Genomic DNA, 27375 nt, shown 5'->3' with positions numbered 1-27375 from the left:
TAAAATTGAACTACTCTTTCTCTGTGGGACGATACTCGGACTTCTAAAGTCCATTTTATTACTTGTTACGACCCGTACACTTGCGGTAATTTAAATCGAAAGGACTATTTTGCGAACAATATGTTTTTAAAAAATGTGTGGTCACTACTAAAAAAACAAATTTTCACCTACAGAATCCATTGGTAATTAGAAACGAATTATCCATTGGTAAAAGTAATTCACTTTCAACTATGATAATCAGCAACGGATTGTCCGTTGGTAACAATTATATCCCTTTACCAACGGACATTCCGTGCCTAATGTAATCGTTTAACATTTGGATATTTCACCTATGGATATTCCGCAGGTGACGTACCAAATATTACTAACGGAAACAATCTGTTGGTAATTAGAAACGGATTGTCCATTGATAAAAGTAATTCACTTTCAACTACGATAATCAACAATGGACTTTCCATTGGTAATGATAATATCTCTTTACTAACAAATATTTTGTGCCTAATATGACCATTTAACATTTGAATCTTTCACTTACGGATATTCTGTTGGTAATTAAAAACGGATTATCCGTTGGTAAAATTAATTCAATTATCCCACATCGAAAATTTACAACAAAGTCTTTGGAGTTATCATTTATAAATTTGTGGTCCAATAAGTGGTTAAACAATATTTTGGCTTTTCAATTCAATTTATTAAAAGTTTTTAAAAAATTATAATTATTAAATAAATAATAATAACAATAATAAAAAAAATAAGTAAATAATTTTTATTTTATTTTTACCATGCTTCACGCCTAAACGATTATTTACGACATTAATTTTTACCAATTGTAATAGTAAACATTTACCAACGAAAAATCGGTTGGTATTGGTTAAAATTTTTACCAACGAAATTTTCGTTAGTAAAATGTTTACTCTTTATCTACGGTACAATCATTGGTAACTATTAGTCACCCTCAAATTAACAACAGATTTGTGGTTGCAAATATTCCGTTGGTAAAGAGTAATAGCAACGGATATCAATGTTTTAGGAATGAAAAATCCGTGTCTGAGCCATATTTTTTAGTAGTGGGTTAAAAAAGAATGAAAAGTTTTCGATTTACGTATAATATTATTTTATGAAATATTGTGTGGTTGAAAATAGAAAAGAAATTATAATTTCAAATAATGGGGGTCATACGGGGGCATAGAATGAAATGTGTAGAGTTCTACATCTTATATCCCGCTGTCCTATATCCTTTCCATTTCCAAATATTTTCACGAATACGCCTTATTATTATTATTATTATGTGCGCGCGCACAAACATCATGTCGAATTAGTTAGAATCTGACTATGCAAACATCATGTCGAACGAGTTAGAATCTGACATGAATTAGTTAAGACGGTATGATTTCTTTTGAAATGGTAGAGTGACCTATTTTAACAATGGAGGCCTTAATGACATATTTGTTTGTCCCATATAATTCATAAAATGCATATCAATATCAACGAATTAAAGATAACAAACAACATCAACAAGAAAACACAACCAACGCATCAAAACCAATTTTCTTAGATATGAAAATATAAATTAGAAATTTGATTTTAATTTTAATTCTAATATAATGTAAAAAGAATTTGACCTACATGAAATCATTCTCACATTGGTCTTTCAAAAATATGTGCAATTTAATATAATAAAAATAGGAAGAGTCCCCATTCGAAGTTGTGAATACGACACCTCTTCATTTGTAGGGGGAGAATTATGAAATGGAACTCCAATACATAAAAATCCACCCCAGTTATATTACAATGCTTATTTTACTCAATAAAATTTTCAGAATTAAGAGGTAGAATAAAACTGAAAATGATGAAAAATCGACAAATTTTAAAATATCTTCAAGACTGACTTCAATTTTATTTTATTTTATTTTATTTTATTTATTTATTTATTTGGGTTTACGGATGACACTATGCAGCCTTTGTTCAGTTTGTTGAAAAATATAATTGTTTAATGCTATTAATTTTTGGGGATAATACATTTTTTTTTTGAGATGCTAAAAAAGAAGAATAAAACGTTGAAATAAAAAATAGGAAATGAAATTGGGAATTTAGGATTTTGAGAGTTAGATTTCAGTGGTGGCATTTTGGACAATTCAAGGTAATTAAGAATTTTATAGTAGACTATAGAGTATAGAATGAAAACCTTTTACCAAAATAATAATAATAATAATAATAATTATATATATATGTATAGTGGTTTACCACTATAGACACTGTTCAAATAGAAGAGCCTGATTTGATTTCGGGATGTTTGTTGAATAGACGTTGGTCAGCCTAGTGTTAGCCAGGAAAGGTGTGTTAGGGTTGCCTCGTTTGTAGGTTTGGTAAGAATCAGTATATCTTATTTAACTGTTTTTACAGCGGTAAATTGTTATAATTTCATTAAATTTAATCATGTTCTCTATTTCAAATTGGTTTCAGAGGTTTAGAAATAGATTTAAAAATAGTTCAAATGTTTTTCAAAATGAAGAAGAAATTGATCAAACATCCGTATCATCTGCATTATCAAATGATTTGAATAGTCATGAATTTCAAATTGCTCAAATTAAACAAAGATTGCATAACTGGATTTTTCTAAATGTAGAAAAGAATTCTATCTATGAAATATGAAAGTTTGATTTTACTCAAAATTATGTTATCAGAACTTCTAAACAAACTTTACCAATCAAAAGTCAAAATGTATTTATCAATATATTTTCAAAAGAATCAATTGAATCCCACAAGAAGAAATTTAAATATCTTCATGTTGGATTACTTCAATTGTTGTCAAACATTTGTTTAGACTTGGGTTAGACATTCATATTCTTTTAACTCTTCGAGATAACAGACTTCTCAAATTCGAAAATTCATTATTATCCGTTCTAGAGTCAAATCTAGAAAACGGTCCAAGACATTCAAATTGTTATCCCAATTTTTCAATCAATCTCAATGATGGAGCTCTTCTTAATGCTCTAAATGTTCATATTCAAACGAAAAATCTTGATTTCGATGACCGTTCAAATGTTTTTGTTGTAATATACATAATATATTACAAGGTCATAAATACTCAACTCAATATTGGTGCTTTACGTTCATCCCCTAAAGAAGAAAGTCTTTTGATTGAATGTAATCCTTTTCATTCAAATACCATTATCCCTAAGAAAATTCCTTGGAATCTTCAAATTTGTGGACTAGAATGAAATTTTAAAAATGTTCAAAATCCTACTTCTGTTCTTATTCAAATAATTCCTAATCAAATTCTTACTTTTCCTAATGAAAATGTCAAAATGATTTTTAAAGGATCTTCTTCTAGGTTTCAAAAATCTTATTCTTCTAGTTCTGAAGATAAAGCTATAACTTCTTTTCAATTTGCTAGATTTTCAACATCTTCTCTTACCGGTGTTGATTTCACTCCAAATATTCTAAAACCTCAATATACAAAGAAAGAAGAAGAATCAGAACAACCTGATTTTCTCCAACTTTACCTGATATGTTTTCTTCTCAAAATGAAAGACTTGATCATCAAACTAATGTTATTTCTTCAACAAATGATAGAAGAAATGAATTCAAAACTGATCAAACTCTTGTTGATAAAAGTTTTCGAAAGATATTTCGTCAAAGTTTTTCAAAAGAAGAAAGAAAATCTTATTGGGAAGAATTCTTTGAATTTTCAAAAGATTTAAGTTTTTATGAGTGGGTGTATTTTAAAGTTTTTAACAGAAAATTTTATTCAAAAGAAAAGAATTTTTAAGAACCCTCTTATTCAAAAAATTATTCTAAAAAGAAATTTCAAAAGAAAAGATTTTCAAGAAAAAGTAATGTTACTTATTGGAAATGTCAAAAATCCGAGCATTATCCTAATAAGTGTCCTTTCAAAGGCAAGATTAATAATTTTTAAATTGATGAAGATATTGAGCTTCAACTCATTAATCTTATTGATTCAAATTCTAATTCTGATAATGAATCCAACTCAGAATTAAAACATGTTTATCAACATCAAAAAGATTCTGATGCTGAATCTAGTTCAAATTCTCAATCATCTTCATGTCAAAGTAAAGAACTTTGTGGTTGTAAAACTATAAATATTCTTACTAAATAAGAAGAATTTATTAAAGAGATTGTTGATCAAATTGAAGATGCACAACTCAAAAATAAGTTTAATTTCCCTTCTTCCTTCAAAATCAAAAGCTGAACCTTTCAATATGCAAAATGTTTTAAATCGTTTTGAAATTTCAAAGTCATATAATTCTGATTTTAAATCAGAAGTCAATTTTATAAAATCTCAAATTTCTATTCTTGAACGTCAAATGAAAGATGTTAGAATGGAAGTTTCTCTTCTCAAAATTCAAGATAAGAAACAAAAGTCAAAAAACTCTTTCTTATTTATCTTCTTCTAATTCTTCTAATGAAGAATTAAATCTTCTCATTCCTTCAACTATTTAATCTCAAGAATAAATGATTAATGTTATTAATCGTATTAAACTTCAAAAATGGTACTGCAATATAACTATTGTAGTCAACAAAAAATTCAAACTTACTTCTAGAGTCTTTATTGATTTTGGAGCTGATCAAAATTGTATCCGTGAAGGATTGATGCATACAAATTATTTTGAAAAAACTATTGAGCGTCGTTATGGTACTAGTGGTAAGAAACTCAATATTCAATATAAACTTTCAAAAGCTTATGTTTGTAATTCAAACATTTGTTTCGAAAATAGTTTTTATCTTGTAAAAGATTTGGATCAAGAAGTAATTCTTGGTACTTCTTTTATTGTTCAAATTTATCCTTTTCAAGTTAATTCAAAAAGTTTAACTACAAATTTTTTTATCAAGAAATTTTTTTCAAATTTACAAATTCTCCTTCTCATAAAGATGTTAATTCTTTAAAAGAAGCATCAATTAAAAAAAATAGTAAATAATATCAATTTCAAGAAAAATCATATTAGATTTCTCATATAAGAAATTAAATTTCAAATAATTGAAAAACAATTACAAAATCTTTCAATTTAAGAAAAATTTCAAATCTTCAAAAGCAAATGGAAAAAAGATTTATTCTACTATTCCAAATGCATTTTGGGATCGTGAGAAACATGCGGTATCTCTTCCATACAATTCTGATTTTCATGAATCAAATATTCCTACAAAATCTCGTCATATTCAAATGAACAAAAAATTGTTAGATTTTTGTATCAATGAAATCAATGATTTACTTGACAAATGTTTAATTCGTCCAAGGAAATCTCCTTGGAGTTGTTCAACTTTCTATGTCAATAATTTGGTTGAAATTGAACGAGGTGCTCCGCATCATGTTATCAATTATAAGCCTCTCAATACTACTTTTCAATGGATTCAATATCCACTTTCTCAAAAGAAATATATTTTGAATAGATTATTCAAAGTTGTTATCTTCTCAAAATTTGATATGAAGTCAGGCTTTTAGTAAATTCAAATTAAAGAAGAAGATAAATACAAAACTACTTTCAATATTCCTTTTGGTCAATACGAATGGAATGTTATGCCATTTGGTCTCAGAAATGCTCCTTTTGAATTTCAAAAAATCATAAATGATTTTTTCAAATTTCATTATTGTTTACATTGATTATGTTCTTATGTTTTCAGAAAGTATAGAACAACATTTCAAACATATCAATACATTCATGCATCAAGAAAAATGATTTAGCAGTCTCTGCTAAAAAGATTGTTTTATGTCAAATAAAAATAAGATTTTTAGGTCATAATATTCAAAATGATTCAATTATTCCAATTCAGAGAAGTCTATATTTTACTGAAAATTTTTCTGATGAAATTTTAGACAAATCTTCTCTTCAAAGATTTCTTGATTGTATCAATTATGTCGGTAACTTTATCAAAGAGATAAGGTTGATTTGTGCTCCTCTTTTTAAAAGACTACAAAAGAACCCAGACCCATGGAGTAACAAGTACACAATAGCTATTCAAAAAGGGAAAAAGTATGTCAAAAATATTTCATGCTTATCAATTCTTAACCCCACTGCTTCAAATATTATCGAAATTGATGCCTCTGATTTAGGCTTTGGTGAAGTGTTAAAGCAGATTTCAAAAGAGTCAAGTCAAGAACAGTTGATTAGATTCCATAGTGGTGTATGGACTGGTTCTCAAAAGAATTCTTCAAAATTTTTAAAGTTTCACGTATTTCAAAATAAAATTTTACCCAGTGACAAGATTTTTTGTCCTGACTTAATTTCAAAGTACTATTTATACGAAGAAACTTAAACTATTTTACAAAACTTATCTCCTGAAAATTCTTCTAAAACAAATATTGTGGTAAGAATTATGAATACAAAAAATTATTCAAATTCCTTTTCAAGATCTTATTTAAAATCCTTTAAAGATAAAAACTTTTTGAGATTCAGACATTTTTCAATCAAAAAATTATATTCTTTGAATAAAGGTATATTTTCTTTTCAATTAGATTCATTTTTAGGAACTGAACCAAAATTCTATGAGTTTAAAACTCATAAAAAAAATTTCAAATTTCATAAAGATAATCTCAATGATATTCTTAATACTTATTACAAAAGAAGTAATAAGGATATTGTAAGATGTCTCAAAAATACTATTGAAATTTTTGACAGTAGTCATAAAATAATCAAAAAATTTCAGAAAGATAAAAGACTTATTCTTCAACATTCTTCAAAAGAATTATCTTTTAAAAATATATTTTTACTAAAACGCAATATAAGAGATTTTATGAAGAAAGTCTTACAACTTTCTGAAGATATTTATTAAAATATTATTAATAGAGATCTTACTTGTGCTCAAATATTCAAAAATATTATTTTCAAAATATTTGATAACTTTTACTTCAATGGATTTGAGACCTGTGAAAGTGATCATAAATTTCATTTTACCCTCAAATGTATTTCAATCATTAATCATTAATGAACAAATTCATCAAATGATTGAATGTGGATTTATTTCATCAATATATATTGATTCAAAAATCAATATCTCACTTTTTAATAGCTCTCTCAAAAGAGTTATTAATCATCTTTTTGAATTCAAAGTCAATACTCTCAAAATTGGATTCTCAACAATTCTTCCTAAATGGATTGCTGAAAAAGAAAAAGTCAACGACACTTTTTTTACTGAAGAGTATTTTCCATCCAAAAAAAATTATTATTATTTGGAGTACTTTGTCTGAAAATCTTTCAATGCCAGATTCAAATATCTCATCAAAAATTTATAGTCCTGAAGAAAAATAGATCATATTCAAAAATCATGTAGAAAAAATTCTTACAAAAATCAGATCAAAATCCATTATGACAACAAAGAAAACACTCAGGGGAAATATTGACAATTCAAGATTGCAACTATTGTTTCATGATGAACATTATGTCATTTTTACTTATGAAGAAAAATTGATTCAAACTCAAGTTCCTTTAATAAGAAAAATATTTGATGATGAAATTTCAATGTCTCAATATTGTTTTGAAGATTTGTTTCATAAAAATGAAGAATCATTTCAAGGACCCACATCAATTTCGAAAATGAAGAATTATTTAACCTCAATAATTTGCTTGAATTGTAATCTACGAAAATAATATCAAAGCAAATGTCAAAAAGATGATGTCTTTCAAGTATGGTTAACTTTCAAAAAAGATGTTCCAATTGCAGGAGACAAATTAAAGTTGACCAAAGACTTTGTAGACTTTTTCACATCGATGGTGTAAAAGTATCAAAAGAAGTAATTATTAAAGATTCCTTCTCCAAAATTGAAGAAATTTTCAAGCTCGAAACTCAATCATTCAAGTATAAAAACGATCAAGTGTTCAAGATCTCCTCAGAGTTAATTGAGTGTAGCTTTCATTAGAGTTAATTCAATGTAGCTCTCAAAAGAGAGTTGATTTAGCCGGAAATAAATAATTCTCAAGATAGTTTGAGAAAATTTTATTCTTTTATTAGCTTTTATTTCAATCTTGTAATTCAAAAGTTCCATTTCAATTTTGTTTTGTACTTCAATAGTTCCATTTCAATTTTGTTTCTATCTTGTATTCTCAATTTTTCAAATATCAAGAAAATTATCTTCACTTCAACATTTGTCTATTTCTACTTCTACTCTTCTGTGTGTGTGTGTGTGTATGTATATTTATATATGATTGACTAGGCTTTTTAACCAAATTTCCTTTAACTTATGTGGTCATTAATTTTTAAATTTTTGACCAAAATCATTGAAATTGATTCAAATTAATTTGAAAAAGATTGATGAAAGGTGACAACAATAATATTTTAGCTTGCACGATAATTTTTCGCTTGTGAAAAAGTCAAAAAAATGCATTTTCTTTTGACTTTTTTCCGCGTGTGAAAAAGACAGAAAGATCATATACCAAATATAAAACACTTATAAAATTGTACATTCCAACTTATTAGACATTCGACTAGGAGTAAAGATCATAATCGTGTAGACGTAGTTTTTCACAAGTAACATATTCACAAAACACACCCTTTATAACATTATTTCACTAAACAGTGCTTGCATAGAGAAATAATCAACTCTTTGGAAACCATTCTTCCTCTTAATTATAAGTGACTTTTTTGCTTTAGGAACAGAAAATAATTTGTTTCTTTCCTATATTTCTCATCAAACATCATAGGATTCTCACCAAGTTTCTTCATATGAAGTTGGAATAATTCCTCCACTATTTCATTCCCAAAATGTTCCTTAACAAGTCCTCCAATAACAGCTCTCAAGTGAGAAACACAACCCTTAGTGACAATTTTAAGGTTCGGTTTTTCAATTTTCATAGGTGAAATCAATCTTTCAATTCTTTCAAGAGTAAAACGCCCATTTTCCTCTATCAATGCCTTCAACTCTGATGGAGATGGATAATAAAATGGCAAGTTAAATGAATCCACCTGTTCTTCTGTAATTTTTCCCTGTAATGGAATCATCAGTTTAGTGAAATAAAATTAAAACCCCGACTAATTGGGAATTTTTCCTTGTAATGACATGTTCAGTAGAGTAGATTAGACACTGTTGGACCGACAGTACTACTTATTCATGTCTAATAATATGTACCAAGCATAACTCAAAAGGAGATGGAAAAAGATTAATATTAGTCGACCCTAAGTTTATCATGAAAAGGGTTCGAAAACATGCTTACCGTTCGGGCCATGTCTTCAAGGCAGGCTCCGAAAATGTCGAATCCAATTCCTATACTAGACTCCGAAGGAGGCACTCCATCAGGAAAACAAAGTATTACAAGTACCATTAGCCCTTCTAGTACGAGCTCTTGTGCTCTAGCACTTAAAAAACTGTCGATATCCTTCCTGTATTGAGTCGAATATGCATCTTTAACTGCTTTCGCAGCTCCACCGTAGTGAATTCGTCCTTTATTGAATGCAATCGAATTCACTTCAATCACCTCTTTCGGAATTCTTGACAGCCAGTGGAGTGCTGTGGAGCAGTGCGCAAAATGTAACGTCGTATTAGGAAAAAGGCGACCGTGGAATGAACCGGGCACCCCTGCCGGGAAATACTTCCTCGTGGTCGGGATGTTTCGGAAGAGAGTATTGAAATCATTGTCAACATGGTCGTTGAAGAACACGTGGTATTCTGGGATCCGAGGATTTTTTATGTTGTATTTATACTTGTTTTCGACAGCTTTAATGATATTTTCTATGGCGAAAAACGTGTTGGGACCAATCGAACCCCCAAAATCAGCAATTCGGAATGTCATATACGGATCAAAGGCAGGTTTTTCGATATCAAGATGCTTGTCTATTAGTTTACATATCCATTCCTCTGCTGATACAACTAACTGTTTCTGCAAAACATAATATTCCCATGATGTATCAGTATTAAAAACACGTAAAATCTAAAGTTCTAAGTACATGTTTAATACGCAATATCGGAACTGACTAAACATAGTAACAATATATTTCTGTAACTTTCAGTGCAAGAATCGAAAAATTATTGGAGTAACCGGGCAAGTTTTGAAACAAAAGTTTACCTGATATTCCGAATTTTGAGCATAACTATGAGGATCATCACCTCCAAGCATATGGTATGTAGAAGAAGGCTCTTTGAATTTCTCGACATCCATTTCTGTGTGAGATGAAACTGCTGTTGATTCAGACATTGGTGTTTAGTACTTAAAACACGTAAAATCTAAAGTTCTAAGTACATGTTTAATACGCAATATCGGAACTGACTAAACATAGTAACAATATATTTCTGTGACTTTCAGTGCAAGAATCGAAAAATTATTGGAGTAACCGGGCAAGTTTTGAAACAAAAGATTACCTGATATTCCGAATTTTGAGCATAACTGTGAGGATCATCACCTCCAAGCATATGGTATGTAGAAGAAGGCTCTTTGAATTTCTCGACATCCATTTCTGTGTGAGATGAAACTGCTGTTGATTCAGACATTGGTGTTTAGTACTTAAAAACAAATTAGTTGTCTAAAATCATTTGCAATAAAATTTGACATTTTTCTTTTGTCATTAGAATCCAGTCACAATTGTTGTGGTCCTGAAAATAAGACTCATCAGAAAGTGAGATGTTAGCAATTATCGTCTACTCGTATAGTGACTTTGGAACTCGACTTCTCTAATCAATTATGTTGGAAATTGTCATTGTTTTCAAACGGAGACTATGATATCCGTTGATATTCCAATCTTTCTTCTCTTTTACGCTTATCTTGAACGAAGGTTATGTCGCACTTCTACATAGAATCTCTTTAGATACATGGTGTACAATAGATTCAAATCTACCTTGTTAAACGAGTCATGAGAATTTATTAGTGTTGTAAATTTTCTTTTAATAGGAGCTAAATTTGATAGAAAATGTTCTAATAATCTTGACCATGTGTGACGAGACATACCAACACTATTCTTTTCAAAAGCACTTCTCTAATTATACATTCTTAAGTTAGTTTTTTATCCGACCCCTAAGGGTGCCTTGAATAGCCAAATGAAAGCAATATAATGAACGTGTGTGAGAGGAACATGGACATGCTCAAAAATATGATTTTTTTCAACTTCTTATTGAAGACTTTGCACTTTTAGTTGGTGTTACTCTGAAATATTTGGTTTAATAAAAACGTGACAAGGATTAAGAATTGAATTATTCTTGGCGTACAAATACCGACTACTTACGACGACTAGGTCGGTGGATATTTTTTGGATAATTTTTTATACAAGTGATCCCATACGGGAGTCACTGGTGTGGGTAGTCAGTATAGGCTCTGTACCTATGCACCAGGAATAATTCTTGAGAATTCCCCTAATCATCTCCTACTTCTAATTCAAGTTAGTCACGGGGCATCCTCTAATGAGCACGCACAAGTAATCATGATCTCATAAAAAATCACTATGTTTAATAGCATTTTGCTGGCCTCTCGTGACAATCAAAAATCTTCGATTTTGTATAAACTAATTTCCCATCAAAATGCTGCACAAATGTACAATAAATAATAAAATATTAGTCTCTCAATAGTATTTCAATTGTTCTTTCAATTAAAAAAAAAAATCTACATTACTTACAGTTTTTATTTATTTTAACAGTAATAGGACAAATCCAGGTGAGCCCACATCAGAGTAGGTGAATAGTCAAGATATTTTATAAATATTTGTCTCAATCTGCGAAGATAATTATAAGGGATCGTGCGTGCAAATATTTTATGAATTTGTACACAAAAAAAAATAAAATAATAAAATAAAGCAAAACAAAACAAAATCATTCGACTAATAATTGGTTTCAAAATAAACATTGTTGAATTGATTAATAATGTCGTGGAATAAATCGTAAGTCGAATAAATATAAAAATATAAATCAACATATTAGGGTTTGAATTACTTCTCTTTGAAATGACGTAATTTGACCCAAATAACACCTAAAAAGGAGTGAATAAGTATTTATGCGGAATTTTAAACAACCAATCAATAATTGCAACAAGTCACGTTTATCAATTTAGTCCAAATTCATTTACATGCATTACTACCCCATGTTGAATTGCCGTACAATAATAAATTGCAGAAAATTAAAGAACACAATTGGTTGATGGCGTAGAAATCCCAAATTGGGTAAAACTCCGAGCCCAAGTCAGTATTAATCCACTACAAACGAACACAACTTACAGTACCGCCAGACTAGACCCACACTCGTTCTCTCTCGTGCTACAATTTCCAAAGCCCTCCTGAATTGTCTGCTTCTGCACCAAATCCCGACTTCTGATCTCGTCTATCTCCTGTGGATTTCTTGAGAACTCCTCGTTCTCCAACGATCGGAACTTGATCACCTTCCTTGATCTTCAATCTCAAATAGATCCTTAGGAAACTTTTGATTTTTGGTGTTTGAATTTCAGATTTGATGTTTTTTCAATCACAAATGTTGATGAGGAATGGATTGTATAATTTTGAAGGATGTAATTGTTTTCTCCAATGGACAATTCTTCGTGAAAACGGTGCAGATATTTTATATGTGAGATATTTTAGGTAGTTTGGAATAGTTAAAACTCTCGAAAAAGGAAAATTAGGGTTTTGCAAAAATAAAAGTCGCTCAAGCGACGTCCAGTGACAACTAGCGAAGGCTTGGTGAGAAACTAATGACGTCCGCTCAAGCAATGTGTAGGCGAGAATCAAGCAAAAATGCTGTGGTGTTTCCTTGCTAATTTTGACATTAAACCCTAACCTACCAATAACTTTTACAATATTGCACATGACTCCTTGACTTCAACACTATTTCAATTTGACCCTTTTTGTTCACAAAATTGCCAATCACAATTAAACCTAACACTCTTGAAACAAAAAACATTTTAAGATGGAATCACAAGTTTTAATATAGTATCAAAGTCATGTTTACTTCAACGAGCAATTTGATTCGATTAGAACTCAAAAATGAACTCTCGGATTCCAAGTTTGATATTCTTAAATGAGCCACTATCTTATGGGACATATTAATGTATAAATCACACATCGAATAAATATGAAAATATAAACAAACATATAAGGTATTGGATTACTCCTATTAACATAATTGACATTTTAAGGTATAAACTTTAAGTCTTAATAAATCTTATATAAACTTTAAGTCTTAATAAATCTTACTTACCTTGTCAACTTGTGATGGATGAAACTTGCAACAGGTCGGTACTAAGATACAAGTATGAATCAGAATACAGAGTTTGCTTAATTTTGATGAAATTGCTGGGTTTTTCACACTTTTAGGAGTACAAGGGGATAAATCGATACGTCATACGTGTTAATTTATCTTATCAAACAAGTTGTAGTATTTATGTTTTGTTGTAGAAGAATGCCAAGGTTGTTAAATAGGTGGTGGTGACGATGTTCCACCCTCGAATGAGAAAAAGCGTTGCAAAAGATTATGGTGCTTCTAGTACGACTACCTAAGTATGATTTAGGAATTTCACTTCAATAACTCATACTTTGCCATAGGATTAGATATGACTTCGTTGTCGCACTTTAATACTTTTGAATGTTGCATAGTCCATCCTATCATAGTATTTGAAGGGCTAAAAAGACATTGTATTTAATAGAATTCTCTATGAAAAGTACAAACCGAAGTTTCAAATGGGAAAGTTCTTAACCCACATACTAATAAGTGTATTTTATATATTTATTCAAGACTTTAAAACGATGATATTTAATTGCTTATTGGATGAATTATGATCTAAATTGTTGTATTTGATGTTGAATAGGTAAAATTCAATGATAATACAAGAAAGTAGAAGAAGCAAGCAAAATTGAAGAAAATGGCTAAGTTGTAAGAGATCCGAAGTTCGAAGACTAAAGTGCAAATACTCAAAAGTTGTGTCAGACCTCATGATGAAGATTCAAGAATGCTCGGAGTCAATTAGATAAAGAAAAATGTCAAATGGGTGAAATATAATTAAAGTATGATCACACATCAGTTCCAACCCAAAAAAATAATAATAATAATAATAAATAAAATAAAAATTAAGGGTTATGCACTGTTTTCAACCTCATACTGAGACCCTTTTTGACATTGCAAATGATCGAATTTGAGAATGATGTCTAAATCAAAGTTGTAGCCTTTTGAGTTAGGTTTTCAACACATCTTGAATCGTCTCAATCGAATATCGAGAAAAAAGTTATGATAAAATATTGAAGGAAGCGCAGCCAGAATTTTTCACCCGAAGGTGGCGCAGGGGCGTCACCATCAGGGCACCGCGGCATCGCCTGGGTGCGTCTAGGGTGCGTTTTTTGCCCATTTTGAAGTCCATAAAAACCCTATTTTCTACACATGGCAAGACATATAGATACAATTTTTTCCACGCCTAGAAGGGAGATTCACACATTAAGATGCAAGGGACGGACTTTGGAGATTAAAGAGTAGAATTCAAGAGAACAAAACAACAAGTAATTTAAGGGTTGAAGCATAAATTGGAAGGGGAAGAAAATCTTGGTGCAATCGATTTCTTATTCTATATTCTTATTTAAAACTCGGTGAAGCCTTCCATAATAACTTTTTGTTTTTCTTTCATTACTATGAATTGTTAAATCTAATTTTAGGGCGAACAATGAAATCTATTTGAAATTCTTTATTTTTTTTATTTGAGATTCTTGTTCGTTATGAATATATATGTGAATTTTAATTATGTTCTCAATACTTCGAATTCCCTGGCCAATTATTCAATGATTTCGTGAACAATAATTACTTAAAGATGCGGATTCTTGTTTAAACCACATATTAAAATCCGATAAATTAATATAATGTATAGGGATACATATATTAATTACTGCGGTCATAAATGAATTTTTAGAACTATTAATGCGTTTGATTCACATAAAGATATGAAATTGAAGTAGTTAAATAAGCTCAATGATAACTCGAAAGGGGTAAATTGAATACAATAGAAGAATTTGATCAAACACTACTTTAAATTTTATGAATCTCGATATTAGAAGTAAAGGTAACTAATAAGTAAAGTTGTTCCGTCCTAACATCCATTTATTGTTTGAATTCCAAATCACTTTTTGTTGCATCCATTCACATTTTAAGTAGTTAGATAAAAAATCACAATCGATCATCGTTTTTTTTTTTCCCATCAAATAGTGGTTAGAGCAAATTGAATTAAGTACTAAAATATAGTTCTCGAGGGAACGATAATCTGAACTCATAGGTCCACTTTACTACTTATTACGATCCATACACTTATGGGATAAAATTGACAATACATACCTTAAACTCCTCAAATTTTCTATTTGATGGTATTGAAAGGATCAGATTTCCCTATTTCATGTTGCTGAAGCTACGTATCATTGCCTCGGCCCCAAAAATGCATCACTAAACTAGGAGAAGATGAAGCAAATTATTCAAAGATAGAACATTAGATGCTGTAGTAACTTCAGAAGAAAACAAATAAGATGCACCAATATTGTCACAAAATAATGAGATTATGCATATTAGCATATAGTATCAACAAAGAAGTCTACAACAGAAATCACGAGCCAAATAGATACTTTCGGATGAGTTTCCACCATCTTCAGCTATTCCACAATGTATCTTCGTTCAATTCTCCATTTCTTGTCATGGTCCCAAGCTCCAAAAAGCAAGCACCGGGTGTTCTTAATAGCCAGGTCTCATACGCTCTTGAAAATCATCGGATCTGGCTTAGCAAAAAGCTCGTGCTTGTGCTCCTGAGTATGTTCAGAGTAATCCTTGTTTCCTAGCAAGTGCGACTATTATTTTGTTCAAGTTTGATATTTCCTCGTCTCTTTGTCTAAGCTCTTGCTTCAATCTTCCGATCTCTTCCGATAGATTTGAACTTGAATCCAGCTCCTCAGGCTGTTCACATATCTGGTCTTTCCTTGACTTCTTTGTGCTCAAGTTGTTCTCATCTTCTAAGGACCTCTTATTCGTTGCTGTAAATTGACTAACAGAATCATCACGAGCCATCTTGCAAACATAAAAACTGGCCGGTGTCCCTGTACTGAGCTCGAAGGTGAAGCATTTCTGAGGTCGTCCAGAGGAGTCCTAGTAAAAAGTAGATCAATATATATAATAGTTACGCCAATAAGAGAAATAGTTGCCCTTCCCATCTAAACGTCTTAATAAATTAGAGCAAGAATAGCATTGGGAATGGGACAAAATTAATGGTTTTTCTGGAGGGGAAAGGAACATGAAATGAACAGGCCAACTTCCTACAAAACATAGTACAAAGAACAGATAAAATTACGCACCTTCTCTAGATCGCCCTGAAGATTATCAAATGTTTCATTGGCCTTTTGCTGATTTTCAAAAATTGCAAAGGCAGAATATAGATCTCGAACTTTTTTGCCTGTCTGCAGAAAATAATTTCAGAGTGAGAGAGAGCTAAGGCCTGAAGAAAAATATTTTTCAAACAGAAATACAGAATAAAAAGGAGAGAAAAACGAATTTTAATGTATATTAAGATAATAGAACAGCTTGACTCGCTTATCACTATCATACTCAAAAGTCAGCTTTCAACACAGCATTCTACGAACTTTAGAACTTCTTTAATGTGATGAACAAGGAGAGAATCAGGCATACATGTTATTTAAACCTAAGTTGATCAGGTACTTAGGTATTAAGTTGGCGGCTTGTATTACCTGGATATTTCACTACTCTCTCCTCCTCGAACTCTCCAATCTTCTATTTCACCCATGCAGTGGCATTGCCGTCTTCGTCACCCTTCTCTATTCACTTTAAAACGTCAACTTTAAAACGTCAAGTTGTGAGTCTTCATAATATGACCTTCCTTGGATGTGGGGCTTGTCAACATAGCAAACATCATCGCATGTCTTTTCTCTTACGAACCAGTAGTCGCATTTCTAGTTTATTTAAGCTAGTTCATTCTGATATATGGGGACCAATCAATATTTCTTCTAATAAATTTCAATATTTTGTCACTTTTGTGTACTCTCGTATGACTTGGTTGTTCCTAATGAAAAATCATTTGAGTTACTTTCTATCTTTTAAGTCTTTCGTACTTTGATTAAAACTTAATTTAGCAAAAAAATCCGTATGTTGAGTTCTAATAATCCAAAGAATATGTCTATCTTTTGCTTCCTATCTATTGTCCATAGACATTACTCATCAAACATCTTGTACATATACTCCACGACAAAATGGAGTTGTGGAACATAAAAGTCGTCATTTGTTAGATATTACTTATGCTTTTCTTTATCATACGTATGTCTCTAAACGTTATTGAAGTGATGCTATCCTTACTGCATGCTACCTCGTTAATTGCATATCTTCCTCCGTTTTGGAAGATACATCTTCCTCCTCTCTTTTGTTTTCCTAATCTCTCCCGTACTCGTTACCTCTCAAGAGTTTTTGTGTGTGTTTGTTATGTTCATTACTTTGATTCTGTACGTGACAAACTTGACACTCGCTCTATAAGATATATTTTACTTGGTTCTTTCCAAACACTGAGGGGTACTGTTGCTACAATTCTTCTCTATAATGCTACTTTGTAAGTACAGATGTCACTTTCAATGAGTCTACACCTTATTTCTTTGATCATAGTACATCTCCCAAATCCTCTCGGGATCCCATTAGCTTACACGTACCATATCTACCTGTTGGTATTTCTTCAAAACCAGTCTTGTCTTCATCTACATCTTTTCATAAAGAACTACCGTCTCCTTTACATAAAGGAGGCCCCATCCGTCACCTTGCCGTCTACATATCTTGCTTTTGTCATCTGTTCTAATTCTGAGTCATTGTCCATTGCTCTCTGTAAAGATAAACGTACTTATGTAACTAAACATCCTATTAGCCACTGTCACTTTTGATTCGCTGACCTTCGTTTTCTTGTTTCACATCCCAACTTTCTAGTGTTTTTGTACCTAAGAAAGTAACAGAAGCTTTGTCTAATTCTGAGTGACAAAAGGCTATGAAATTGAAAATGATAGCCTTACACGAAAATAAGACTTGGAACTGTATTTCTTTACCACTTGGTATACATCTCGTTGGTAACAGATGGCTTTATGTTTCGAAGTTCAATCCTGATGGGGCTATCCATCAGTTGAAAGCCCGACTGATTGCTAAAGGTTACACACGGACTATGGTATTGAATATGATGAAACATTCTCTTCAGTTGCTAAGATCTCTTCTATTCGCGTTTTTATTTCTATTGTTGTTAACCTTGATTGGCCACAATGCCTTCCTTCATAGTGATTTGCACAAAGAGGTTTATATGAAGAAACAATCTAAGTTTGTCGTTCAGAAGAGTACCATAACTATGTTTGTAAGTTGAAAAAAACTTTATATGGGTTAAAGCAATTACGATGAGCATGGAAAGTTTTCTAATGTTGTTCTTAAATTTAGTTTTCAGAGGCGTCAAACAGATCATTCGAATTTTGGGTAAACTTGTGTTAAAAGAAAAAGAATTTGGCAGCTTAGTGGTCACACCCCAAATGCTTACTTGGGATCAGCTGTTCCTAGCATGATGAGATCAAGACAAGTGTTGGTTCAATCTCAAGCCATACATCACGATAGGGAAAAATAATAACAAAATAAAGTGGGAATTTAGAATTTCAATTCATCATGATTAGAGAACTGGATACCACTTCTCTTAACTTCTTTTCTTTTTGAATTGTCAGTTCGTTCCCATTTTTCCTTTGCATTGAGAATACTTCGATATCTATATGCATACACGAATGCGTATATACAATTTATACATATTGTATCAACGCCCCTTAGATTGTCATTAAATTATTTTGAGCAGCAGTGGAAAACACATTGGGAAAGAAGCCAAGGACAACTATGAGTAAAGAAGGTAATTGGAAAATTAGCATTTACCAGTCAAAAGGAGCACTTAACTGCTCAAGAACCAATCTTGAGTATTTCTCTAATTTAATGAAACCAGAATACTACAGATTAAATCTGAAACACAGCATGTCTGGTCAAAACTCAAATGCAGCCAGATAAGAAAAGGGGGTAGTTACTTGTAAGACAAAAATATCCCTACTAGCTGTAATGAACTTGAAAATATAAAAACTTATTTGCTTGTATCTGGATGGACCAGGAGGTAAGAAGTTAGGCGGAAAGATCCAATTCCAGAATCAAAGAAATCAAGACAGTCGTGCATCTTTGCATATTTTGTCATCTAGCACACTAAAAACTATAATGGTCAACAATATTCTGCATTCATAGAGTAAATGTGTAGCATCAATTGAATTTTTAGTTGAGTCTATGAAGTTAAGGAATTTATGAACTAACCTTTACTTCAATCTCAAAGTTTCCAGGAATAACAATCTTTAAATCTTTAGTAGAAATATTAATTGGAATCCTGTGAAGCAGCAGCTTGGCTGTATCTACATCTTTCACCTAAATCAAAGACGCTATTAAGAAAAAATATAAATTCAGTTTGTAGTGCAAAAATATCAGTGATTATTATAGGTTACCTCCTCGGAAATAACACCATTAGCTGATTGTTCAAATCTAGCTAGAACAAGTTTCATTGCAGCACAGGCATCATCTAGACAGTTATGTGGACTCCCCTCTTTCCGAAGCTCATAACCTAAAACAGCCTACCAAACCACAGAAGGTATTAGCAAACAAGCCATGACTGCTACCAGCTTGTGATGGCTGTACATCACTCATAAACATATGGCAAAGTGGCAAGGGAAGATTTATCGTTTGGACAGAGGGAATGAAAGATTACCAGTTCATTTGACAAATCAATGATGAAGAAAATCACTTCTCTAAACGGGACTTGTGATAAAATTTTACCTTACACAATAAACTTAGAGACGGCTTTTTTTTTTTTTTTTTTTCAAAATCATACCTTGCACAATGAACTCAAGGAAGGCTTTTTGTTAGCAGGTCTATTTGCATATTTGAAAACGTAAGATGTGTCAATTACTCTAGTGTACTCTAACTTCAGTGCTGCAAAAAGAAACATAAAAACAACTATTACAATTGTGGGAAAAAAAAAAGGAATGATGAAAATAAGAAACAGAAACAACTTTGGAAAGAAATTTGAGGTCATAATACAATGTCAAGAGCAACACAACAAAAAGAGTAAATGAAAATCATTAATCTTGAGTGGCTTACATGCTAACTTGTATACAGAAGAAATAAATGTCAAGTTACAAAAGTAACCTTGAAGATCATTGCTTAGACTGTGGCCAACTAAAATTGTTCCATGTGATAATAACTTCTTCATTGATTTCTGCGATGTCCACGGAAGAGTTTAGAGAGAGGGATAGAGAGAGTAACTTGAATATCCAACAAAAATACCTGTACATCTGCCAATGAACAAGTTACTCCATCTAAATCTTTTGCAGAGATTCCAGTTATCTCCGTACGGTAATCTGCAATAGCTTTATTGGGGTTCACAAATGCATCAAGTTTAACCTGGAAGATTAAATATTTTGAAGATATTTAAGAAACATTAAGATGACGCTGCATGTGTGATGCCACAGATTGTCATAAGTGATGTAGAAATAGTTTCTACACAAGCAAAAGGGGTAAGGATTGGAACATATTTTCCACAAAGAGTGTTTGCTTAGTACCTGTAAATTGCGGTCCACAGCACACACCCTCACTAAAGCTTCGGTGCCATCTTCACAGAGAACCATCTCACAATCAATGGCAACCATTATTGTTGACTTCATCACCTTGGACTTTTTACTGCACTTCACAATCAACCAGTCCTGCTCCAGCAGTCAAAAAAGTTAATGAATGTATTTTTCTGTTCAATGGAAAATCGTCAAAATCACCAACTAGGCCCATGGAAAAATTAAAACAAGGTGCCACCCAATATGCATGGCTGTAAAGATTATTTGGAAGAGACAAACTCAGAAGACTTTTTCAGTGCTCTTATACAAATGAATAAAAACATTTCCATTGTTCATAAATTTGTTTGACAATGAAACGCAACATTAGAGACCAGCAATCCATGAAATTGCAAGTTGTAGCTTTAGTCAACCAGAGATAATATGTTAGAAAATTATTTGCATTTTCTACAATAGAGGCAACAATCCAAGCAATGGCACATGGAGGAACCTATTAGGTCCCAAATATAAAGGAAAAAAAAGAAGGCCACAAATTTCAAGAACGAACATCATCGTATGATGGCAAAGAGTAATCACTTGGGTACTGAGGATGCCTTAGAGTCAAACTGACCAGCTTCTGCAATGCCACAAAAACAATTCCGTAAGAACCACCAACAATATGGTGAAACGCAAGGAATGGCAAATGACAATGGCCATTAACACAAGCTAGCAACAGCATACCTCACAAATAAAGATCAATACAATTTTTTTTTAATAGCAGCAACCTTTCAACTATTACAAAATGAAAAGCGTATGAATTATTCAACCAAAACCTGTTCGGGTGTTTCATTATCTGCAAAAATCGTTTTAAATTTCTCCACAGCTTCATGGTTCGAGTGACACTGCAACACTTTATTGAAAAACTGCAAATAATAAATGAGGGTTTGTCACACCAGGAGCATCTAGTTTACTTATCAATGCTTTTTTTTTTTTTTTTTTCAGTCAGGAGGAACAAGGATGGTTAATGATCTTTGATGCTAGAGTTTACCTTCAAATCATTCTCTTGGCTAAAAGTTTTCAAAAATGCCGCCAATGACCCAACAGACCTTCGAGCAGGGTCACTCAAGCTTGTGCCAAACTTCTTGTCATAAAATTTTAAAAAATCTTTCCAGCCTCCTTTACTACCCACCATTCCTCGCTTTTGTGCCAATTTCACCATTTCAATAAGCACCTAATCACATAAATAATAGGAAAAATAAACCATGTAAACGTCAGCATCTGATTAAGAAAGTATGATAATTATTACAGTTGTCAATGACTCGTAACCTACCTTACAGAACATTTTTTAAAATTTCAAATTTTTATGATGCCAAAAACACTACCCAGATTCTTAAACTTAATTTAACTTTGTCAGTAGTAAAATATGAGCTGATTTTACCAAAATATGCAATTTTGAATCACAAGCTATTATAATTATAAAACTATGCTCTACTCCAATCAAGCACAGCAAAGCACAAAATTAATTTTAGATATTCAAAGTAATATATATTTTGTAAAAAAAGCATCAGTGGATGCCGAAAATTAAAATAAAGCATAAAAACAAATAAAAAATAACCTCTTTTTTCGCTGAGACAATCATCTCGTCCATTTCACAGAATAGAAGAGGCTGCGGGCCGGGAATTTGGTACAGCAAGAGAAATAACTAGAGCTTGAAGAAGCAGGGAATTTGGGGTTAGGGTTTAGGGAAACTTTCACTTTCGGTCCTTCAACTTTACTACTTATAACACTTGGGTTCCCCTCAATTTTTTTGTCACATTAAAATCTACATTAATCCCAAAATGTGGTCCATTGTGAGTAGTCGGTGAGGGATTAGATAAAAAAAATTCGATAGATACAATATGGTTCATATCGTTATTGAATTTTAAAAATAGTTTCCAGCCTATCATCATGTTAGTCCATGTGAGTTAAATTAATTGAGATTTTTACTTATATGGAGCCTCGTTCTAATTGTAAGTTTCCACCACCCCCAAATCTACATAAATAACAAAACAACAGATTACCTTGCTCATACCCTTGAAATTACTTTAATCATTCATCAGACCATTTTGAAATTGATTTTTTGATCATTTGAGGGAAAAGTGGGTCCTACTTGTGAGTGAAAAATTTAATAATGATAGTTGGAATAGTAAAATAACGATCTAAAAATTAATTTTTTGAGGTGAAAAATTACTATTAAACGAGGGCTTAAATCCTAGGTATTACGAGTCTTTTGATTCCTAGTCAAATTGGCACCACAATCCTTGAAGATTACATCTCAATCACGAGGTGCTTATTAGTTTTCTTTTTTCAGAGATTTGCATGTCCAAACAAGATAGATGAAAATAATAATTTATTTTTCAATCACTAAAACTCGATTTACTTGGCATATTTGTCCCACAGTTTTTCACAATAATTCCCATCGAATGATGATAGTTTAAAAAACAACTATTTTAGTTTTTTTTTTGTCAAATTTTCAATTTCAGCTTCTTGAAAAGTGTTTTAGCTCCTGTTTGATCCTCATTACGTAGAAAAATTAATGGGGAGAATAGTGTTTTTTTGAAAAATGAATGGTTAAAAAATAATGAAAAGTTTTCGATTTACGTGTAATATTATTTTATGGAAGATTGTGTGGTTGAAAATATGAGAGAGAAAAATAAAATGTAATAAAATTTAATGTAATGGGGCCCAAACAGGGGCTTAATCTATTCTCATTAATCATTCATTCATCAAGAGGCTAAGATAGATTGACTCAATATGAGGTTTTTCAAGTGTTTATGAAAAATAATGAAAGATAGAGTCGAAAAACGATAGTAAAAATAACTTTTTTTAATAAAACAAAAAGTCCATTACTCACTTTGAATCAAGTCCTTGTTTAGCTCCAATTTCTTTAAAATTCGTATTTACACAAATACATTTTCAATCAGATATTTTATGGTATTCACAATTTTTCAATTATATAATTCATCGATTTTTATCAAAATTAACCAAAAACTTAATTTTAGCCGAACCAAACAAGGGCCAAAGATTAGATGTCTAGCATTTACGGGTCCCAATCAATCATCATTGATCAATTCTTGATTGATCTATAAGTTTATCGTTCTAAACCAATTCTCATCACTGAACTGTCATTAAGCCCCTGTTTGGTATATATATTAAAATGTAGATTTTATTTTAAGTTAAATTTAGTAATTAATTTTAATCACATATTTTATGATCCATAACTTTTCAATCACACATTTCGTCAATTTTCATCAAAATCTACTAAAAATCTAATTTTAATCCTCACTAAACTGGGCTAAATATATACATATAAAAATATCTAATTAACATAGTTGCTCATTTTATATTAACTATTAATGACAGCACATATCATTTATTGATAATATATAAAAATAAAATAAATGAAATCAAATTTCATTACGGGCATATTCCTTTGAATATCACCTAGGCCACTTTATCTTTGACCCGTCTTAAACGTTACCTGTATCCGATAACCATCCTACACGTGCTAATCTCAACCTTAATTTTTGTTATATATATACATACATACATATACGCGGCGCCTAGAGACCTCACACGCTCTCTCTCTCTCTTTCTCTCTCCACCAAAAGCTCTCAACTTTGTACATCAAACCCCGTAAAAAAAATTGAATTGGGACTGTTTTTTCTCCTCATTTTCTTTATCAGATAAGATTTTCTTTTTATTCTGTTGATTTAGTTCATATGGCCACTGATCTGTCAGTGATTCTACCTCGTGTTCTAATCGTCTCCAGACGAACCGTTCGCAAGAACAAGTTCGTAGATTTTGTGGGTACGCAAATTCTTGCCTATTCTCTTGTTATATATATCAGACATGTTTGACGCAGAATTTTTTAGAATAGATTTTGTTAAAAATGAATTTTTTGAAGAATGTACGGTTGAGAAGTAGCTTAATTGTGAATATTTCCATATATATATTGTCGCAAGCTCCTATCCCATGTTGAAATATTTCCATTAAAGTTTAGTCGTTAGGGAAGGATAAATTTACTGATTTAAATTTAGTCTATGATAATTTGTACAATCTTTGAACTGATATATATTGGAATTGCACAGGAGAATATCACCTTGATCTTATAGTAAGTTATGGGGCTGTACCAGTAATCGTTCCGCGAGTAACCGGGGTCCATATGTTGTTAGACAGTTTCGAGCCGATTCACGGTGTCCTTCTCTGTGAAGGAGAAGACATAGATCCATCTCTATATGAGGCAGAGGCGTCGAATTTATCAGCAGAAGAATTGGAAGAAATTCGAAGACTTCATGCAAGTGACACAGCAATAGACACAGAAAAGGACACAATTGAAATGAGACTAGCAAAACTTTGTCTAGAGAGGAACATACCCTATTTAGGCATATGCAGAGGGTCACAAGTCCTTAATGTGGCTTGTGGGGGTACCCTTTATCAAGATCTTGGTAAAGAACTCACAGATAAGTTGCCCTTAAATGAGAGAGTTGTGCATATGGATTATGATAATTACGATGGGCATGGGCATTCGGTTACGGTAGTTGAGAACACCCCTTTGCATCAGTGGTTTAAGGATTCTGTGGAGGATGAGAACATGGAGATTTTGGTGAATAGTTTTCATCATCAAGGGGTTAAGAGATTGGCACAAAGATTTGTGCCTATGGCATTTGCACTCGATGGTTTGATTGAAGGGTTTTACGATCCGGATGCTTATAATCCCGAAGAGGGTAAATTCATTATGGGACTTCAATGTCATCCGGAGAGGATGAGGAAAGTGGATTCCGATGAATTTGACTACCCCGGTTGCCCATTTGCATATAAGGTAAGGTCAATTAGAAAATAGTCGACAGTATTATTTGATATGGTCTTGTTTGAGCCACATCTTTTCAAAAAAATACATTTTTAAACAGTGATTTAACGTTATTTCAACTACACATTCTTCAATAAAATAATATTACACAAAAATCCAAAATTTTTCCTCTTTTTTAACCACACATTCTCCATTAATCTACTATTCTAAAATACATTATTTCAAAATAAGGTGGCTTAAACACACACTATGTCTAATATTGGCTAGTCGACATATTCTTAATGTTGTGAAAACGTTGCAGGAGTTTGCTAAGGCAGTCATTGCCTATCAGAAGAAGTTGAATGGGTTGACAAATGTGACGAAATCCCTAAAGCTTAATCAAGAAATGGAGAAGAAGAGAAAAATTATAATACGAAGCTTTTCGACTGCAAGAAACATATATGAACATGGGAGAAATTCATCTAAAGAATCTGAACTCGAGGCCGGAGCTGAATTTCTCGAGGTACTCTTAGCACTTACAGAATCTCAAACTTTTTGAAATCATGATATGATGATACGAGCAAAAATAATTTATAGCTCTCACAAACTCAACTCGTTAGCCATCTCATACAGTAGGTCATATAAATTCTTTAAAACTCATTTTTTTCACAAACTCATTTTTAACCTCACGTTATCGTAATAAAATAATTTTGCAAGTAGATCATAATTTTTTCCTACTTTTTACCACACATTATCCAAAAAATCATTTTTCCAAAATATACTTTTGAAAAATCTATATCAAATAGGCCCTTAAAGTTGCGACCAAATTAAGCTTGCTAAAAGTTTGTTTTATCTCTTTAATTGACAAAAATGTCTAGCCTCATAATTCTTTTAGGTGATTTTATGATTTAAAATGTATTCGAGCAACCTAAAAAACTTGGATGAGATGTCCTTATTTTGGTCTAGCGTTTTATAAAAGTATGATAAAGAAGATTTTAGCTTCTTTTTCTTTGCAGTCGAACACGGCATTGAGCCTGCAACAAGAAAATAGGTTGAAGCAGATGGGTGCAACTGTAAGGAATTCATCTTCCTACATAGAAAAACTGAAATTGAATGAAAAAAGAGAGAGGGAAGCAAGAAATGTGATGGGGAAAATGTCTGTGGAACAGTTATCTGATCTAATGTCTTTCTACCAGATGATGGGCCAGATTTGTTCTGAAGTTTTGGAAAGAAAACTTCATGAATTAGTAAATGAACTTTCCTCTTCATGATCTTCATGTATTCTGCAAGCCATTGTACTCGTTTAGTGTTTCTTGATTTAGCCCTTGTTTGAATCACCTTTTTTTGGAGATAATAAATTTTGTAATAGTATTTTTTTGTAGAATGTATCGTTAAAATGTATGAAAAAAATTATGGATTTACATGCAAAATTATTTGTTTGAGAGAATGTGTAGTTAAAATGGGTTTGGAAAAAAAAAGAAGAGTTTTTTAAAGACAATTCCATTTGCACTGAATGGAATGTACCAAAAGTTATCCCCTTTCTCATAATGCACATGGGCTCCGCATGAATATAAAAATTTTCAAATGTGGTCTTCACCCTCTATTGTGAGTAGTAAGTAAAACATGGACTTAGTCAAAGACGAGACTCTCACAAGGTTCGTCTATGTTTCAATGTCAAATTCATGTACTTTATATCTGTTTTTGGAGAATTTTCACAAGAAAGTTGCGATGATAAATGATGTTCAACTGTTTTTGAGATATTTTTACTTTTATTTGAAAGAGAAATTTAAAATATATTGGAAAACCACTAGGCCAGTCCAGCCAAAAATATGGGCCGACATTGACACTTGTGCGGACTGGGGGACGGAAAATGGGCCGGGTCCGCTGATGAATCCAGCCCTAAAAGCCCAGTCCAAAGTCTAATTTCATAGAGCCAGGCAGGGTAGGGCTTGCCTTGCATATAGGACTGGCCCGATAGTTTTTTAAAAGAAAATTAGAAAAAAGAGGAAATTTGGCCCACCATGTTG

The 27375-nt window shown here is 31.8% G+C and overlaps 3 protein-coding genes across 4 annotated transcripts; 1 reads left to right on the top strand and 2 right to left on the bottom strand.

The window, feature by feature from the left end:
* Window positions 1-8487: 8487 nt before the first annotated feature.
* On the bottom strand, window positions 8488-10453 carry LOC111408755 (probable S-adenosylmethionine-dependent methyltransferase At5g38780). 2 transcript variants are annotated; one of them, XM_023038530.1, is made up of 3 exons: window positions 10307-10453; window positions 9165-9827; window positions 8488-8937 (listed from the first exon to the last, which is right to left on the bottom strand). In XM_023038530.1, exons 1-3 carry the CDS (start codon window positions 10433-10435, stop codon window positions 8581-8583), a joined length of 1149 nt encoding a protein of 382 aa, XP_022894298.1. In that variant the 5' UTR covers window positions 10436-10453; the 3' UTR covers window positions 8488-8580. The 2 variants fall into 2 exon arrangements, with proteins under 2 accessions (XP_022894298.1, XP_022894289.1); XM_023038521.1 differs by lacking the exon at window positions 10307-10453 and adding an exon at window positions 10014-10147.
* A 4906-nt stretch (window positions 10454-15359) lies between these two features.
* Window positions 15360-22269, bottom strand: LOC111408746 (small RNA degrading nuclease 1-like). Its single transcript, XM_023038511.1, has 12 exons — window positions 22136-22269; window positions 21569-21751; window positions 21354-21443; window positions 21089-21157; window positions 20539-20679; window positions 20264-20380; window positions 20126-20195; window positions 19809-19909; window positions 19426-19551; window positions 19241-19348; window positions 16231-16332; window positions 15360-16024 (listed from the first exon to the last, which is right to left on the bottom strand). Exons 1-12 carry the CDS (start codon window positions 22166-22168, stop codon window positions 15698-15700), a joined length of 1467 nt encoding a protein of 488 aa, XP_022894279.1. The 5' UTR covers window positions 22169-22269; the 3' UTR covers window positions 15360-15697.
* Window positions 22270-24146: 1877 nt separating this feature from the next.
* On the top strand, window positions 24147-26704 carry LOC111408738 (putative glutamine amidotransferase GAT1_2.1). The gene is made up of 4 exons (XM_023038501.1): window positions 24147-24369; window positions 24651-25381; window positions 25671-25871; window positions 26365-26704. Exons 1-4 carry the CDS (start codon window positions 24282-24284, stop codon window positions 26617-26619), a joined length of 1275 nt encoding a protein of 424 aa, XP_022894269.1. The 5' UTR covers window positions 24147-24281; the 3' UTR covers window positions 26620-26704.
* The last annotated feature ends 671 nt before the right edge of the window (window positions 26705-27375 follow it).

This window comes from Olea europaea, chromosome 2 (assembly GCF_002742605.1).
Source record: "Olea europaea var. sylvestris chromosome 2, O_europaea_v1, whole genome shotgun sequence".
NCBI classification, from domain to species: Eukaryota; Viridiplantae; Streptophyta; class Magnoliopsida; order Lamiales; family Oleaceae; genus Olea; species Olea europaea.
The sequence above is the reverse complement of the archived record's forward strand: the minus strand, read 5'-3'. Positions and strand labels throughout refer to the sequence as shown.